The sequence below is a fragment of the Cupressus sempervirens genome, chromosome 3 (assembly GCF_028749045.1).
Source record: "Cupressus sempervirens isolate cs-2001-9-10 chromosome 3, ASM2874904v1, whole genome shotgun sequence".
Taxonomy (NCBI): Eukaryota; Viridiplantae; Streptophyta; class Pinopsida; order Cupressales; family Cupressaceae; genus Cupressus; species Cupressus sempervirens.
The window spans coordinates 230,640,923-230,659,721 of NC_143120.1; the positions used below are offsets into that span (position 1 = coordinate 230,640,923).

The following is an 18,799-nucleotide window of genomic DNA, read 5'->3' on the forward strand; positions in this document are numbered from 1 at the left end:
ATATATGATTATATTTGTTATTATATTAATTATCCGATTAACGAAAAGACATGTCCCATGAAGGGGCATGTCTCTTTATGGCTTATTCTCAATATAAATAAGAGATTGCTGTCATTTGGAAAACATTTGCAACAAATCCGAAATTCAACAAATATAATATGTATTTTAAGAAATATCAAATAATAGGAAGTAATTGTCTAAATGTTTATAATAAGCAAAAGTGAGACGTCTCTCTCTCTCTCTCTCTCTCTCTCTCTCTCTCTCTCTCTCTCTCTCCGAAATTCAACAAATATAATATGTATTTTAAGAAATATCAAATAATAGGAAGTAATTGTCTAAATGTTTATAATAAGCAAAAGTGAGACGTCTCTCTCTCTCTCTCTCTCTCTCTCTCTCTCTCTCTCTCTCTCTCTATATATATATATATATATATATATATCGTCTAATAACATAGCTCTGCAATCTGGCTTGAATAAAGAGTTCTTAGATTTCCTTATTATTATGAGATGTTCTATTTAATGCTCCCAACAAGAAACAAGATAGAGTCGTAGACAAAGGCCACCAATTAAATGAACAGGAATGGAACCTTAATTGATCGTAGACATGGGCTACTTATATTGACTCTGCTTTGGATTTTCAGAATGAATTGATCTGATGTGTCAAGGGATGACAGAGCCCCAAATCGAAGAATAGCCTCCCTTCCAATGTGAACCCCTGAAGCTCTCCTTGATACATCTACTAAGTGGTCACCTTATCCTCATTACTTACTTAATACACTATCTTTCAAAAGTAATGTTATGCAGTGATTCTATCTCTGATCCCATTAATGGATCCTGTTCAATTGCATTTTATATTTCTATACTAGGTGGTCAATTGGCTCCATATGTCTTCTTGTGTCGTTAACAATTTGATATTGACCTCTCTTAAAATATCTCGGGTCCCATTTGTCTCGTCTTTTTCCATCCTCTTTATCCCCCTGAATGATTGATTACAAATGTCTTTTTATACAATGTCCTTGGGTGAAGCGTCACGTAGGAAAGACATATTATGTGTCTCTTGTGATCGCAACAGTTCCTTGCAATCGTATTCTTTATGATTAACACTTAATATCAACAAATGTTTAAATATGTCATGTCACTTCCTTGATTCATGTTTGTACGTTGTCAACACTTAATATCATTCTTCACCTAGAGCCGATAGTATTAGCTCGACTCATCTCTATTGGTTGATGTATTATTAAAAAAAAATTATTTTTTATTTTTTATTTAATCAATTTTATATTTTGACATTAATAATTAATTATTTATTATTTAGTAGTAGTATTCCTTGTTATTTTATTATTAATTATTATTTATATTTATAATTTAATTTTAATTTTTAATATTTAATTATAATTACAATTATTTTTATATTGTTTATAACTATAATTAGTGTTAGTTATCTTTAATCCTATTTCAAAAAAGGGACATTACAGCGCCTCCCCCCGCCCCCGCCCCCCCACTCCCTTCGCCCACCCCCCACTCAACATTTTCTATCTGCCCTTTAGGGGGGCAGCTTTCTAAGTATTCATGGAAAAACGACCCACAGATTATGTCAAGTCTTTTGAAGGGTAGTTAGTAGAATGGCCATTAATGGATGTTAAAGTAATTATGCAATGCTCTATAAAGGTTATTTAATTAGGATCTTTCTATTTCATAGTTAGTTCTTCTTTAAAATGTTTATTTTCAGCCTTTTGTTTCTGTTTTAAAAACTAAGCATGCAATATTGATTTAAGGAGCTTTCGTCTCCTTTTTTTAATATTGAATATCGATAGATTACTATTTTAAACCTTATAGAAGGCTGGTTTATTTAATTGTAGTTATTCTTATAAGAAATATATTTGAACATTTGTTGATTTAAGTGTTGCTGCTGTACCAATCTGTGTATTGAGTTTGTTTTGTGTGCAAGAAACTATTGATAGCATAGGAGCTTTAGTTGGCCCTTTTTCCATTTTTCATACAAAACTTAGTAAAGCTTTATTCGTAAGCATCATTTGCACTTATATTTTCAATAGAAATTTTACGTCTGCTTGCTGCTAAGATTTTTTTCAAGAATTGTTTTGTGTTATCTTAGGTTTTGTGAATTGGGTCACTGTGTGAAATACTAGAAAATCTGTGTTGTTTAATGAGATACATAATTATAGTTTTGTCTATAGTTTTCCTAATAGACTTGCTGATTTGTGTGCATGCTGTTCTAAATCCAATTCCATTGTGTACTCAATTTCTTCTAGTTCCTGGTTTTAGCTAGAAGTGTATCTTTGCTTCCTTTAGATAATTATAGCTTTGTATATAATTTTCCTAATAGATTTGCTGATTCGTATGTGTGCAGTTCTAAATCGAATTCTAGTGTGTACTCATTTTCTTCTAGTCCGTGGTTTTAGCTAGATGAAGGGAGTATATCTTTGCTTCCTCTAAATTAGATTTCCACATTTGAATATACATCAAAACACTTCATCTAGTACAAATTGCCGATTAGCATTAAGCCAGAGGTTAAGAACAAAATGACAGTTTTTACTTTCACTTTGTTTGCATTGCATACTCCAAGAAATTCCACTAGTTCTAGGAATTATTATAATAATATAATTTTGTGTAAGGAAATTTAGCATTTCCTTCACCATTCAAAAGGGAACTTCTTGTAAAAATTCAAAGAGAGTAGGTTTTTACTTATGCACTTTTCCATTTTCTGTTGTACTACTGTGAAGTACAAATTAGAATGCCAACAAGTATGTTTAATTTTAATAAATACACAATCATCCGCAAACAAGGAAAATATATACACCAAGTCATAGAATATCGAAACCAGCTCAAAATTATAGTTTCATTCACATTCTCCTGTTCAATAAAAACAGATCTTTGCATAAACATAGGAAGATTTTAGTGTGAAAAAAATTATGATATGATTACATACCATATTTGTTTGGAATCTTGTGAAGAACCAAAAAGTATAGTACTCTCTTCCTGAAGCAGCAATATCAAGTATAGCCTCATTCTCCAATCCATAAAAGGGATCAGGTATTAGTTTGTTTTTCAAAAGGGTTCCCAAAACACTGCCAAAACCACAATATTGTACTCTTAAAGCAATAACTCAACTTAGCCTACTAGCATAAATTTACCAAGAAAGCAACGTCAAAGACAATTTCAAGCTCACATATGAAAATTTTAATTGCTAACCATTAGCAGAGTGCATAGAACAAGTTTTCACTGAAGGCTACTCACAATAAAATCCTATCATGTCTCCATTTTAAGATAAAAATTTAATAACAATTAAATAATAGAATATTATTAAATAAATAATGGTAATAAAATCATATATTATTGGTATTTTGTTTGAAAGGTGTAGATATTAATTAGATAAGTGAGCTAACTATAAGAGGAACATGTTATTGGAGAAGTTTTAATTAAATTCTTTATTTTATGTCAGCTTGGTTCTGATTGCTGTGTTAAGGTCTAATAAAAGCATATAGATTACTGATTTATCTATTAAAAGGATTTCTCAAATATTGTATCTAGAGATATTTGTCTTTCATTTAATATGATAAAGCTAATATCGATCTTGGCCAAGAAGCAATGTATGCAGGTTCGACCAAAGCAATCTATTAATCCACAAATACAATCCAGAAAAAGGTATCAACCAAGGGCTAGAAGACGCATTTTTTATGCGATAGATTGAGGAAAAACCTCAAGAAAAAAGCATACAAACTCTATAAAACAAGGGAATGCCCTCAAAGCTCAAACTTCTATAAATAGGGGAATGCCTCTATATCTTAACTATTGTAAATTTCTGAGTGGATGACAGTTCTCGGGCAAGACTGGAGACTTTCTTTTCTTCGTTCTTTCCTACTAGTGCTCGTTTTGAACGGAGGTAAATGAACCTAATTATTTAAAATTAATAAAATTATTATGGTTTGGGCTTTTTACCAAGCAAAAAAATCATATATTACAATTAGTGTTAAAATTTAAGGAATAAGAAACAGTAATAAAACATTATCATTATAAAATAAATAATAATTAAATGAAATATATAAATAAATAACAATAATATGATATAATCTATTATCAATAAAATAAGATAAACTAAATAATAATAGAATTACAATGAAAGAATAAATAAATCAAGTTAACTACAAGAGACAATATAATATAAAACAATATAAATCAACTAAATCTAACAAAAGGCCAAGAGATATGTAATAAAGAGATGTAACTCCTTCGAAATAAGATATAAGATAGAGGAGAGTTCATTTGAAAAAGAAAAGGGGAGGAAAAGAGAGGAATTAAAGTAGGATTAATAGAAGAGGAAATAATTGGGTAGAATGTAAGGAAGTGAAATTTTCAAAATCATTTCGTCTTGTATTAAATGCATCCAAGTTTATTCAAACAATATCATACCATTTCCAATCTACTCTAACTCCTTTTATAACACCAAGGTAATGACCAAGATATAACACCATTATGTACACTGGTAATGAACATAAAAAATTCATTATAAGTAGATGTTATGCTACATATTTTGCATGCATTTTCCACGCATGCTTTTGACCTCCAAAAACCCATTTTTGGGTTTTTCCACCATATAAGCACATATTTTGAACTTAAACGTATGTATCCATTCATTATACCAAAAGTTTCCAGCCGTACTCCATATGCAATGCTCCCCAAAAAACTCGTTTTTAAATCTTTTCCTCTTTTAAAGAGTTGGTTAATAAGCATGCAAAGAAGAAAGGACACGAAACAAGCATGATCGCATAATGAAGCCTACAAGGAGGTGAGAGAATGATTACAAGCATAGAGTGCTTTCAAGAAAAAAATGGTCAACGAACACTCAACCGAACAATCAAGGATGCATATTCGTATTACGGTTCGAATGCTTCCACCAAACCTGAGCACAACAAATTGTGAAAACAACAAGCGGTCTTGTAGCAAAATGAAGACCAATAAAGTGTGATCTAATAGAAGTTGTGTTTTGTCACGCAGTTGGAATTTTTTCATCATGTATTTGTAATTTGTAATTAACCTATTACATGTAATGGAAAAACAAAATGTAATTACATGAGAGTATCACGTGCAAAGTAGTAACATGTATCTGTGCTTGTTATATCGCTGCCATATGATTTAAAACTCATGATGGTGTTACTTGCATGCTTGTATGATGAAAACATAAACAATTCATTATAAGTAGATGTTATGCTACACATTTTCCCTTCATTTTCCACAAATGTTTGCACGTGCTTTTGGCCTCCGAAAACTTGTTCTTAGGTTTCCCAACATATAAGCACATATTTTGAGCTAAAATGCATGTATTCATTCGTTGTCCCAAAAGTTTCCAGCCGCACTCCATATGCAATGCTCCTACATAAATCTGTTTTTAAAGTTTTCTCACCATTTAAAGAGTTGGTTTTATGCATACAAAGAAGAAAGGATGGGAGGCAAGCATGATCACATAATGGAGACTACAAGGAGGCGAAAAAATGATAACAAGCATTGAGTGCTTTCAAGACAAAAATGGTCAATGAACACTCAACTGAACAATCAAGAATGAACACTCAACTGAACAATCAAGAATGCATATCCATATTCCGGTTTGAGATACTTCCACCAAACCTAAGCACAACAATAGTAAAACATCGGGCGTCTTATAGCAGCGTGAAGACCAATAAAGCATGATGTAAAAGAAGTTGTGTCTTGTCAGACACTTACAATATTTTCATCATGCATTTGTAATTAACATATCACATATAATGGAAAAACATAATGTAATTACATATGATAGTATCACATGCAAAGTTGTAACATGTAATCAAGTTGCAACTACATTAGGCATGTAACTTTGAATTAATCAAAGATAACAGTTTTCCTTTGAATAAGTCAAGGTAGTTGAGGGTTTCCCCTTTTCTCTCCATCTCTCTCTCTTCTTTTCCTATATAAAGGAGGGAGTCCATTGTAAATAATTATCTTTTGGCAAGGCAAGAAAATTAAGCCAATTTGAACTTTTGAAGACTTGTGTTGCAAAAGGACAAATTGTGATAGATAGTAGTTGATGTAATCACTGAGAGTTGAAGACTTTGAACTTCAATTCTAAACGTTTTTATTAAAGTTGAGAGCATTCAGCAAGAGATTTTGTGCCTTACTGATTATTATGCTTAAACCCTTCATTCAAGAAAGCACTGGAGACTCTGGGTTCTAGTTTTTGTTTCACTAAAATATTTAAGTAAATCATTGTATTTGGTGTTGTTCTTACATCAACCCCAAAGCCACCAGTATTATCATACCAATATAACCTTTTTGTTAAGTTTGAAAGCTGTAGTTACTTGCAAATCATTCCTGAAAAAAAAGGAATTGATTAAGAGAACTGTTGCTTTTGTAGTTTCTAATTAAGTTTCTATCGGAGACACCTATGGTAAGAAGAGAGCCTCCCCTATTGCTGAGAGGAGAGAGAAATCTCATGAAATATTGCCTTAAGCCAACACATGCACATCTTCTATAGATAGCTTTTTTGCGCATGGAAATACTCCTAGAACTCAACCACAACTTGAGGCTATTGGGTGGAACAACGATGTGCATTGGCAAGTTGACATTTGGTTCTTTAACATCTCATTCAATGTTGCAACAAGTCCCTACTGGCTGGATTTTATGACAGGAATTACTGTGAGTGGAAAGTGCTACAAGGCGCCTCCCTCCTACATACTTGAGTGGGAGGTTAGCTCACTTCTAGACCATATTGTTGGGCATAGACAAATTAGATCAGATCCTGAAGCTCGAGGCAATCCAAGAGTGGGAACCTTTGAGGAGTGGTCACAAGCTGCATCATTTTTTGAAGTTGGTAAACTACTAGGAGAAGTTTATAGTTGGTTATGTTATGGTAAATCAATGTCTTTCTAGTTGTATTAAACAAAGGAGATGAAAGCTCCTTATATAGATTTACAAAGACGATGTTTCTAAAAGAAACAATCGTGTTGTATAGGCAGAAATAGAAACTACCTGATAAACTAAAAACTAACTAAGATGACCATTAAAGAGACATTATAATATTCTAATACCCTCCCTTAATGGTCATTCTCTAACTAATGTCTTTTGGCAAAAATTCTTCAAAACATTTTGTTTTTGCTAAGACCCTCCCTGAATCTACAAAATGTTAAATGACCAAGAAGCCAAAATCTGCCCAAAAATAAATAGATAATGGTGTCCCCTTTTTCAAAGTGCTTTGCAACAAAAGACAAGAGCCTTCCACTGACTTTGTCACTGGGATGAGTCTACCACTAACCCTCCCAGAATCAACAAAACATCTGACTAGAAATCATCACAAAAACATCCAACCTAATATTGGATAACAAAGTTGCTCTTCCTCGAAGATAGAGACAAACACTGAGAACAACTAGCACAATTTTGAGGAAAAATTGGCAGACCTTCCAAACTTTGCAGGTGAGCATGATACTCCAAAACAAACAGCAAAAAGCCACGATTTTTTAGGAGAAAATCAACCAAAACCTAACATAGTTTTTGAGGTAAACATTTGAACAAAACCCAGCATGATTTTTGAAGTGAAAAATCAATGAATACCAAAGAAAATCTAAAACCACGTAAAACCCAACAAATAAATTTTGAGGCAAAAATTATAAACCCACCAAATAATTTTGAAGGACGGCAAAACACGAGATTTCACATGTTAAACCAGCACATGCAAGTACATGCAACCCTCAAAAAAATGGAGACTTTTGTTGCAACCAAGAAATCGCAGGATCAAAACCCTTAACCTAACTTACGATTTCTGGCAAGAAATCCTCAAAGCAAACCACAAAAGTTCCATAAAATACCTCTAATAATTTTTATTTCTACAAATTGAAAAGAACATTTCTAGAAAAAAATCCAGATCAGAAGAGGCTCAAATTTTTCTTTAAAAATTCGCCAAATTTTATGAAATCCCATCGACCTACTCTAATACCATGTTATGGCAAATCGATGTTGTTGTAGTTGTATTAAACAAAGGAGATGTTTCTAAACGAAAAAATTGTGACCTAAAGACAAAAATTAACTAAAGACTAACTAAGATGACCATTAAAGAAATAATATAATATTCTAATAGGCTATTCTAAGATCATAAGTCCTCTGATAGATTTGTTGAAGAAAGATAACGGTTGGAAGTTGGGACATCGACAATAAGAGACATTTGAGTTATTGAAGTGCAAGATCATTGCTTAGCCAATGTTAGCATTGCCTAAGTATATCCATCTATTTGAGGTTTAAACAAATGCATCCGACTATGCGATTGGTGGTATTCTAATGCAACACAGTCACCCTACCGCATATGAATCAAGGAAGTTAAACGACAGAGAGAGAAAAAACTCATGTCATGAAAAGGAGATGACAACAATTGTGCGTTATTTGTGGGTCTAGCGACACTACTTGTTGGGAATGTTGCTTTTACTGAAGTCAAACAACCTCAGTTTGACTTCCTCAAAACGCAAGCGAAGCTCACTTAGAAGCAAGCAGGGTGGCAAGAATTCCTCAACAATTTTTATTTTGAACTCGATGTCATTGCGAATACCTTGTAAATGCATTGAGCAAGAAGGCTCAACTCAACGCGTTATGAAACATGGGGGAAGCTTCTACTTAGGTTGTAGTTGTCAAAGATGTGCAAGAGAAGATCAAGGGAGCTTGAAGAATGATTCCCAAGCACATTAATTAGATCTTGCACCAACTCTGAGTTGGAAGTACATGGAGATTTTCGATAAGGATGGATTGGTGTACTATGTGGAGATCAGGTTGTATATTTAAAATGGAAGGAATTGCACAAGGAACTATTACATGAGTGTCATGATTCAACTTGGGCAAATCAACTAGGCCAGACGCGAGCAATAGTGTTTCTTAAGAGAGGTTTCTATTGGCCAAACATGCACCCAAGATGTTGAGGTGTAGGTGAGGACTTACCTTGTCAACAAAATAAGTCAGTGAACATGCAATTTGGAGTAGGTGAGGACTTGCCTCACTTGTCAGTAGGGTAAGTCAGTGAACATGTTGAACATGCAATTTGGAGGATTGTTGCAACTTCTACCTATTCCAATTAGGTTGTGGGTAAGCGTAAGCCAAGATTTCATTATGCAGCTTCTGAGTGTTGATGGTTACTCAACTATCATGGTGATCATCGTTAGGTTTAGTAAGTATGTTGTTTTTGTAGCTTGTAAACAGCCTTGTTATATCGAGTTAGTGGCAAAGTATCTCTTCAAGAATGTGGTGAAGTATTGGGGAATTCCCCTCAATATTGTGTCAAGGAGGGATCTGAGATTCACTTCAAGGTTTTAGTCTAAGTTGTTTAGGTTATTGTGCACGAGATTGCGAGGTTATCAAAGATCTAATACTAATGTAGCCAAGTTGGTACAAACTTGAAATGAACGAGAACTTAGAAAGCTATCATCTTACTGAGGCAATAGGTTGCATGAAGAAGTTTGTAGATCAAAATCGTAGGAAGTTTGAGTTCAATGTAGGTGACAACGTTTTATTAAGGATGGATTCAATGTAGTTCAAAGTACCCGCGGGATTGAGTACTTTGTTGGTGAGGTAATTTGATGGGCCTTTTGAGATCATGAAGATCAGCCCAGTCACATACAAGTTGAACTTACTTTTTCATCTTGGCTTGCATCCAGTTTTTCGTGTTTCTAAGTTGTGAAGACATCACCCAATGAGGAAGATGCAGTGCGAAATGTGCCAAATCAATGTCCTCCAAATGTGATTGATAATTTGAATAGGTGGGTTGATCAAGTGCTTGCAACGGGCATAAGTTGACAGGGAAGAAAGGCTTTTTGGGAGTTCTAGGTGATTTGGGACGGATCATCTCATGAGGAGGCAACAAGGAGAAGAGGTGAAACATTGTGGTGTGACGAGGAAAAAGTCATGGAGTTCCTCAAGGAGAACTCATCATGACAAAGATGAGATAACAAGGTAACCTCTCCCATGCATCTTAAGGGGGATGCATCGACACTCAAGGCTTTGCCCCAAGTTCGTTAGGGAAGGAAGCAACAACCCTAGCTAGTGAGCTCATGTTAATGAGCTCGAGGCAATTTTTAATGCTTGGCTAGTGAACAGATTTGATGGTGCAATCTGCTAAGTATTAGTGTTTAACACTTTGCCCTAGATTGCATTGGTGATTATGAGGCATTGGATAAGTCTCGTGAGGGATCATTGTAGAACAAGTTTTGAGGCACTTGATTTAGCCAGGACACGTTAGGGCATTTGCAAGTTCAATGCTTCATGTAGCATGTGGTGATTGCGCAAGTGTTTTCATTTAACATAATGCACTTGGGGCCGACTCACATTATGTGTGCCATTGGAGATTGCATGATTGGAGGATCGGGATCTTGTTGAATTTTGTGCGTCGTGAGATGGTGAGGACCTAAATCTAATGGCGTTGACTTGGTTCTTCGTCCGATGCAAATGCCTATCTAAGGAGGCAATGCCTTAGCTCATTCCATTCAAAGGTGAAGAGTTGGAGATTCCAAGTATGGTCAAGGAGCAGAGCAAGCAAAAAGGTTAGTTGTGAGTTCTTAATTACATTGTTGATCTTGTTCGTCCAAAGATTGGAATTATTCATATCATTGTATTGTAATAGTTCCGACTAGGTCTTTGGTTAGCCTGGATAATCTTTGGGGCAACCTATGTTTCTTAACATAGAGTGAATTGACTTCGTATTTGTGATGTTGGATTGCAAAGGATAAAGTAATCATGCTTGGGCCCCCACAAATTTGTGTTGCATTGTGTTGTTGCATTCCTTTTGTGAGTCATTTTGCTTAAGTCATATCTTGTTGGCGAAATCCAATCTGTATTTTGCTGAAGTTGTAGTATGCGATTGAATTGTGCTGACCTTAAATCGTCTTGCACTTAGAATACTACATGAGCTGAGCACTAAAGCCCATGACATATATACATTTGTATTCGTATAATTGCATTTGAAATCTATAATCATTCAAAAATGATATTCAAAGGTTTATGTATATTAAATAATGAAATTTCACCTAATGGTATTTCATGATTATTTGATATTATATTTATCAATTGAATATATGAAGTAATGAATTAAAATTCCCATAGTGCCAAAATAGGGACTACGCTCGTCTCTATATGAATGGCATGCCACTGTAGGGTTTGGGATTGTCTCTATACAAATGGTTAAGATGGGGCAAATGGAACCTCACAATGCCAGTGTAGGAGGCTATTACAACCCTCATATGAATGAATAATAGTGCTCGTACAAGAGATTAGTATAACCTCGTTTGAATGGCTAAATGAGACTGTCATAATAGTGCCAAATATTTTAATGAGTCAATATATACATTCCCTTTCCAAGAAGAAACCTTAGGGGGGTTCACTCCAAAGAAGACAATGGAATAGTGAAAGGTTAGGAAAACGGATTTGGAGACGTTCCTAAGGTTTGGGTTGGAATTGGGGTAGAACATTCTAGTTAGACTTGTTACTAGTTCTTTTGCAGGTATGACTCATTCCAAGCTAAATCCAATAGCACGAACATTACATGGAGATCAAATGAGAAGATAGCAAAATCGCAAACAAAATAATATGTTCTCACAATGAATGACTTCATAAAGGGTCGCTTTAAGGTTTTGAGGGAAAAAAAAAGTAAAAGATGTGCTTTAAAAATGTTTTTGTTGCAAGTCAAAAGTACTTTTTTGGGCAATGGCATCTAGATGTTCTCTAAATGCGCTCAAGAAACACATCCATACGTTGCAGATACACACGGATTCACTTGACTCTACATCTAGACATATCGACAAGGATGCACTTTTTGAGTGCATCCAAGCCATCCCCCACCTACATCTAGCTCGAAATGAATCTTCATTCAGATGTACAAGCAGGAGGTGTGAAATTTGATATCCCAGTTAACTACACATCCAAACACATCCACAAGGTATCGATGCACCCAATGTAACCCCCACCTGCATTCAACTCCAAATGAATCTGCATCCACATGTACAAGCATGAGGTGTGAATTTGATATACTAATGTTTATAGTGAATTAGTTGTGGTTTGCTTATATTAAGAGGTTATTACTTATTTCCTTAATGCTTATTCAGATCCTTGACTATGCTACATGATTGCATGCATGAATTGAATGTTGATTTGGTCTTTGAGTGATTTAGTCTACTAAATTATTCTATTTGATATCTCAATTTACATTTTACTAATGTGATGGATGAGTTTGGATGTCTCAATGTTTGACCATTATGTAGTTCTATGGGGCTCATCACCTATCCAATTTCTTGTGAAACTCGTGAATTCAGCCCTCACCATATGTTGTATGTGATCAAGAAGGAGTTAATAAACAGTTGCCTTGAACCCCCGACTAACCTTAGGATCTCTACTATGGGACAAATTTAGTGGTACTCTCCTTGAGGTCCAAGTGACTAAAATACCTAGGGCTCAATGCAAAGGCAAGGAGATGCAAAGGGGTAGTCATTTTGTTCCATCTTTCCACCATGATTTTATGTAGTTCCTTGAAGAATGTTTGTTCAAGATCTTGCTTTTTCTCATTTCTGATTTTTTTAATATCCTCAATCATGGAGTCTATGCCCATCATATAGCTTACCCAAGCAAGTGCTATCCATATTGGTGTATCAGATCATGCTAGATGTAGGCTCAGTGAATCTCAGGAGGTACACCACACAATCCCACCAAGAGTCATCTAGTACATTGCCTTAATGACATCTACCCTTGTACTACTAGATTGCCTCCATATACTCAAATTAGCACTAATTACCATTCTAGATAATGCCCTTTAAGTTTTTAACCTTCACAAGGCGTCTCAAAACAATAGTATTCGAGGCAAAACGTGTCTAAGCAACCTATTTCAAAATCAAAAGAAATAAATTTAAATTTAGAAACCTAGAAAGTGTACTAAACTAAAGGCTAAAATATATTTAAATTTCAAATAATCTTACTTTCAAGAGCTTCAACATCGAGAACTGTCTAAATATGGCTTCTTTTATATGGTGGTTCATGATGAACATTTGGATCTCCTAGGCATTTTCATACATTTTTTTGATACACTCATTCTCTTGCTAATTTTTTGCAGCATTAGGTTGAGTGAATGAATAGCACTAGGTGTCCATAAAATGTATTTGAAGCACGCGTCAACCAATAAACCGATAGCCCCACAATTTGCATTGTCAATTATTACATAAACAACATTTTAAAGGCCAACTTGCTCAATGGCTTGCATGGGAATGTTTGCAATGAATGGATTTGTCCTTCATTTCCCCTTATAATGCACATCTCTCAAAAACATTGCTCATATCGTGGATATTGCAATAACATTGCCCCAGGGACAATCTTGCATCTTTTCAACCATTAGATACTACGGACACACCTATTTTGATCCATAAATCCTTTATGGGCTTCAAGGAGTCCTCTACATATTTCACCTCTTTATCCAATAAAGTGGTATGCACCTCTCATAACTTAGGCCCATGAAAAACCCCTGGAGCGTTATTAATTGATCTCACCATTTTTTGCCAATACAATGAACAAAAATTAAATGTCAATCCGTTTGCATAAATTCATCTCACTATGTCTTGCTCAACAATGTCTCTAGCCTCATTCTAGAATAACATTTCCAAGGGCCCCTTTGCTCTCTTATTTGTCATCGGTTCTAGAGGAACACACGAATGGATAGCCCTCTACGAGTTGTTCATCAGAAATAGAAACTGAATCCATAGATTTTTTTTAGTTTTAACCTTTGCAAAGGATAATCAATTGGATTCCAAGCTACTTCCTCTACTTCTATTTGCTCTTGAATATAGTTGTTCACAATATGCTTTGCAAGAAGGGTTTTAGGTGGAGGGTACCCTTCAACCCTTGGCTGACCAGGACTAAAACTATTGCCTGCTGAAGGGATAAAGCATAAAAGTTACTATAGTCCTCTTTGCAATGCCTACAAATCCAATTGCAGCCTCCTTTGCCTGACATTTGGTGAATCATTTCCACATATTTCCATATTAGAGAGCCTGAGTTCATTATGAATTGGGAGTTCCTAGGGCTAGAAACAGTTACCATTCAATGAACTACAAACAACATACAAAGCCAGATTGGGAGTTCCTAGAGCTAGAAACACTTACCATTCAATGAATCTATAAACAACATACAAAGCCACAAATCAAAATGAAAAAAGAAATTAAGACTAGAGAGTTCATTTCATCTTGTAAAAAATATGCAAAGAAAAATAAATTAAAAATCAACAAAAGCCAGCTCTTTTGTTGAAATCTTCCTCTTCAATGTCTTTGAGGAGTACTCCAAAGTTGGAATTACATAGTAGATCACAAACAAGCTTTAGAGCATGCAACAATCACCTTTCATCACTCCTTGAGCAAAGGCAACCAAACAAGAAAGCTTATAGCAATGGAGGCAAGAAGTTTCTTTTTCATTCACAAATGCACAAATGACATATAAAACATCCTTTTAAGCCTTTTTAGTGGTCTACTATAGGGTTGGAGGCTCGAATAGACTAAATTAGACCCAAAAGAAAATTTAACAGTAAAAAAAGAGTCAATTTTTGCTCAAAGTTGATATGAGTTTTGGTGTTGGGTTTGAAATTCACTTTAATACTACTTGGGTTCAACTGCCACACTTTCTAACCAACTTGGTCAGCTAGAGTGAATTGTGCAATGAATTTGCTCTGACTTCTTATTTGCAAGGAATTCAACCAGACTTCAAGCCTACCAAAGGCGAATTTGGTAACTTAGGGTATTGGTCATTACTTCAGTCATAAGGGAATATGACATTTGATAAAAAATATTGGCAATATCATTCTTAAATAGCATCAAGATAACAATGCAACTAATACATCTTTTCTTAAGAATATTGTCACTATGTCGCGTGCTCATTTGTGGAAAACTAAGAATTGAGTATAAGTTAAAGATAGAAAGGAGTGTCCTAAAATAGACATTATAACAATTTAGCAAAAGCCCTCACCAATTGCACTTAGGGGCATTACAACAACCAAATAGCTCAAACACAAGCAACCAACCAACTCAAGCAAGTAGTCAAGTAACTCAAATAGAAGACCACGCAGATCAGGAAGATTTGATGAATAATCCGCAGCTTGATAAACAGTTCATTCTAATTCTACGTTGCTTTGACTAGTCCTCCAAAATTTATACGACTTTGACCATCAAACTTTGACATCAATGACAAAATATTCAACAATATGGCAATCTAAGGTGAGCAAGTTGTTGAGTGGTCCATTCAAATTCAATAGAAGGCTTATATAGCGGATATCCTTTCCTAACCCTTAGGAGATCGATGTGGCAAATATACTTCTAGGATGATTGAGGTCGATACGGCGCATATGTATTCCACCCCCCTTAAGAGGCCAAATGACAGACATACTTTCATGCCCAATAGAGGCTAATATGGAAGATTATGTTGTGCGCCTCAGAAAGCAAAATGATGAATGTACTTCAATGACCTTGAACTTAATAGATAGGCTCAAGGCACCTGCATCACCCCCATAGGCCTCATAACAAGGATAAGTCATTGAACAAAGCATAAAAGGAATCCCTCGTACTGCCATCTAACTACTATGATTAATAACTTGATTATATGTTTATCTTTGTGTTGGCTAAAAAATTTGTAAGTTACTAAGACAACAACTTACAAAATGGAAATTTTAGCCAACGGTGCAGTGAGATAAATCTCTCCTATCAACAATAGGGGAGGCTCCCTTCTTACCATCGGTTGTAATGTTCCCGAACAGTTTCGGAGATGTTCCCAAAAGTTTCGAAAAATTTCCTGAATGGTTTCGGAGATGCTCCTATGCTACACGTCACAACCCGTGCTGTACGGCCTCAATTGCCCGTGTTGCATGGCCACTTTCCCGAACAGTTTCGAAGATGCTCCTGTGTTGTACAACCTCAGCCCGTGCTGCGCGGCCTCAATTGCCCGTGCTACGCGACTACTCCTCGTGCTGCACGACCACTACCCGTGCTACGCAGCCACTTTCTTGAACGGTTTCGGAGATGCTCCCGATGATTTTTGCTTTGATACCACTATAATGTTCCAACTAACTCTGAAACAGGAATGGTCGTACGGAAATATGAATGCATAGACTGAGAGATTGTACAGGCCAAATTTGGAGGGCAAAATGCAGAGCCGTACGGTGTGGAGATTGCTAGTCGTACGCAAGAGTTTGTCAATCTGTACGGTGGAGGTCGTGTGGTGGTTGCCAGTCCATACGGTGACCCCAGTGGTCATACGGTATAGAGAGGCAATCTGTACGAAGGGAGGTTAGGAAGTCATACGGTGTTTATAGCAGGCCATACAGTGAGAATAATAGGTCGTACAATGGCTCAAATGGATAACTCGAGGGCCCAAGCCGTACAAGGAGGTGAAGGATGGCACGGAAGGAAGGATGGATAGGTGAGGAATGAGCAGTGCAGAATCACACAATTGGTGATGGAAACACAATGTTGCTCATACACAAAACACAAAATGTTGATGGAATCCACAACATAATAGAGACACCAAAATGGAAGTGCACAAAAAAAAGAATAGATCGAACCAATAGTTATTCGCAATATGATGGTGCTCCAACTTGCCAGATCCAAGCGAAATAATACATGCGACAACGAAATAGGGTGAGGGTTGAAACTCATCGAAACCGCACTAGCCAAATAGGGAAGATCTTTCACTTCCGAAATAGCAAACAATCCAGAACTCCAACAGGAATTTGCAATACAAAGAAAAATAATCCAAAGCATGCCTACAAACTACCTACAAGTCGTGCTTAAATACCCATCGAAAAACTTTATGAGGGTGTACAAAGATAGCCGACGGTGACACAAACTACGGAAACAAAAATAAAAATGGGTCTGAGATACATTAAATCAATCGGCCCGTTACAAAAGTTTAATTAAATACATTTATTTTATGATGGCGACATTATAGTCCTCCTGTCCCAAAATTTTCTTGTCCTCAAGCAAATGTAAACCCGGTTCTGGAAGACCTTCCGTAATCAACTCCTTCAATTCCTAGTCAGGCACTTTGAGTGTACTGGTCAAGAGTTTCCAACCACTCGATGCCCAAAATGATATCAGTATCACCCAAATCTATGAAAAAGAAATCATCTACCAAGGTATAGTTTCCCATAGAAATCTTCCCGTCGAAGTAAATGATGTCATCAATAACCTTGTATCTTTCATCGCATATATAACCATCCATCAACTCACATGCAAAAGTGTTCTTGGAATACTCAGTCAATAGATGGGCCTGCCAATTATCCAAGGAATGCGGTGAGGTGTTGACTATCTTGTTTTTACTTGCAACATCTAGGGCCAAATCCTGTTTAAAAATTGCCTCCATCTTCTTGATTGTGACTTCTCTCGATCCTTTATTTGACATTCCTCTGAGCAACACCTTATTGCCATCCGTCTTGAATGAAAAGTCCATCCTTTTGAAACTTTGAGTGTACTGGTCAAGAGTTTCCAACCACTCGATGCCCAAAATGATATCAGTATCAACCAAATCTATGAAAAAGAAATCATCTGCCAAGGTATAGTTTCCCATGGAAATTTGTAGCCGTGGGATCACATGAGTGCAAGGTAACAAGGTTCCTCCTACAACCTTAACCTCAAATCCTCCATGCTCAACTGCGTGCAGGCCTTTCCTGGTGACCAAAAATGAATTGATGAAATTGAGTGTAGCGCCGCTATCAATCATGATTGGGACTTGTTTTCCGTGAAGTGTGCCGCGAACTCTAAAGATACCACCTCTAGTCAGTGTAGTGAGGGTAGCAATGGAACCCCCTTTTTGTATCAGAGCATTTATTTTCTCCTGCTGGGTAATTTCTTCGTCAATCATTGCAGGTATTTGTTCTTCATCGTCATCAGGCATCACCTCAATGTAATGAATCTTTCCCTTCTTGAGGCAGCGATGACCAGGACCCCATGGTTCTTTGCACGTGAAACAAAGCTTTTTCCTCCGGAGTTCTTGTCGAGATTCTTCATCTAACTGAGGTTTTTTTTGAATTGGCCCCTCGTCTTTGTCTTCTTGTGGGGATGTTGTTGGTGTAACTATGTGAGTTTTGGAGAAAGATGCGGCCATGTCATGCACCTTCTTAATAGCTTCGTTGAGTGTACCTAGGTTGAACCCTTTGATCCAGCCTCTCAAAGGCTCTCTCAGCCCATCCATGAATAACACAATTCGACGTCTTTCAAAGATGTCTGTGACTAGTACGGACAACCTTTGGAACTCAATGGCATAGTTGTCCACCGTGCCCGTTTGCTTTAACTAAGCCAGATCTTTGAAGTTTAGCTCAGGTTCCTTCCCATCGAAACGATCAATGAGTCTCTCAATAAACTCAACATATGAAGTGACGTGGTCATGACCGAGAGTGACCAGTCCATGATGCTGCCACTCATGCGCCACTCCTTCCAGACGAAGTGCTGCAAACTTGATTGCTTCCTCTTCAGGTATTGGATTGAGTTGGAAATAGGCATCTGCTTTTAGGACCCATGACTGTGCGGCAATGACTCGAGATCCATCAAATGGCGATAAGTTCACCTTTCCGATCTTTCTCCTGAGATCATCATTAAAATAACCGCGATTCCCTCCACCAGAATATCCCATTCTTAGATCAACACAATCTTTGTTATCTCCTTCCATATTTGCGTTCCACCAATCTTCCCGAAGTTTTTCTTGCATTTCCTCAAAAGTGGCCTCTCTTCCTTTGTGTGGTGCTTTCGTCCTTGAAAGGAAGATGGGTA

The 18,799-nt window shown here is 36.3% G+C and overlaps 1 protein-coding gene across 3 annotated transcripts in view; it reads right to left on the reverse strand.

Moving 5' to 3' along the window:
* LOC149565686 (glycoside hydrolase family 2 protein) overlaps positions 1-18,799 on the reverse strand; it is a 258,916-nt gene that overhangs the window by 211,556 nt on the left and 28,561 nt on the right. For all 3 annotated transcript variants that reach the window (XM_089819181.1, XM_089819183.1, XM_089819182.1), the window contains exon 3: positions 2,947-3,085. In XM_089819181.1, coding sequence (XP_089675307.1) covers positions 2,947-3,085 — 139 coding nt within the window. The remainder of the gene's footprint in view (positions 1-2,946; positions 3,086-18,799) is intronic.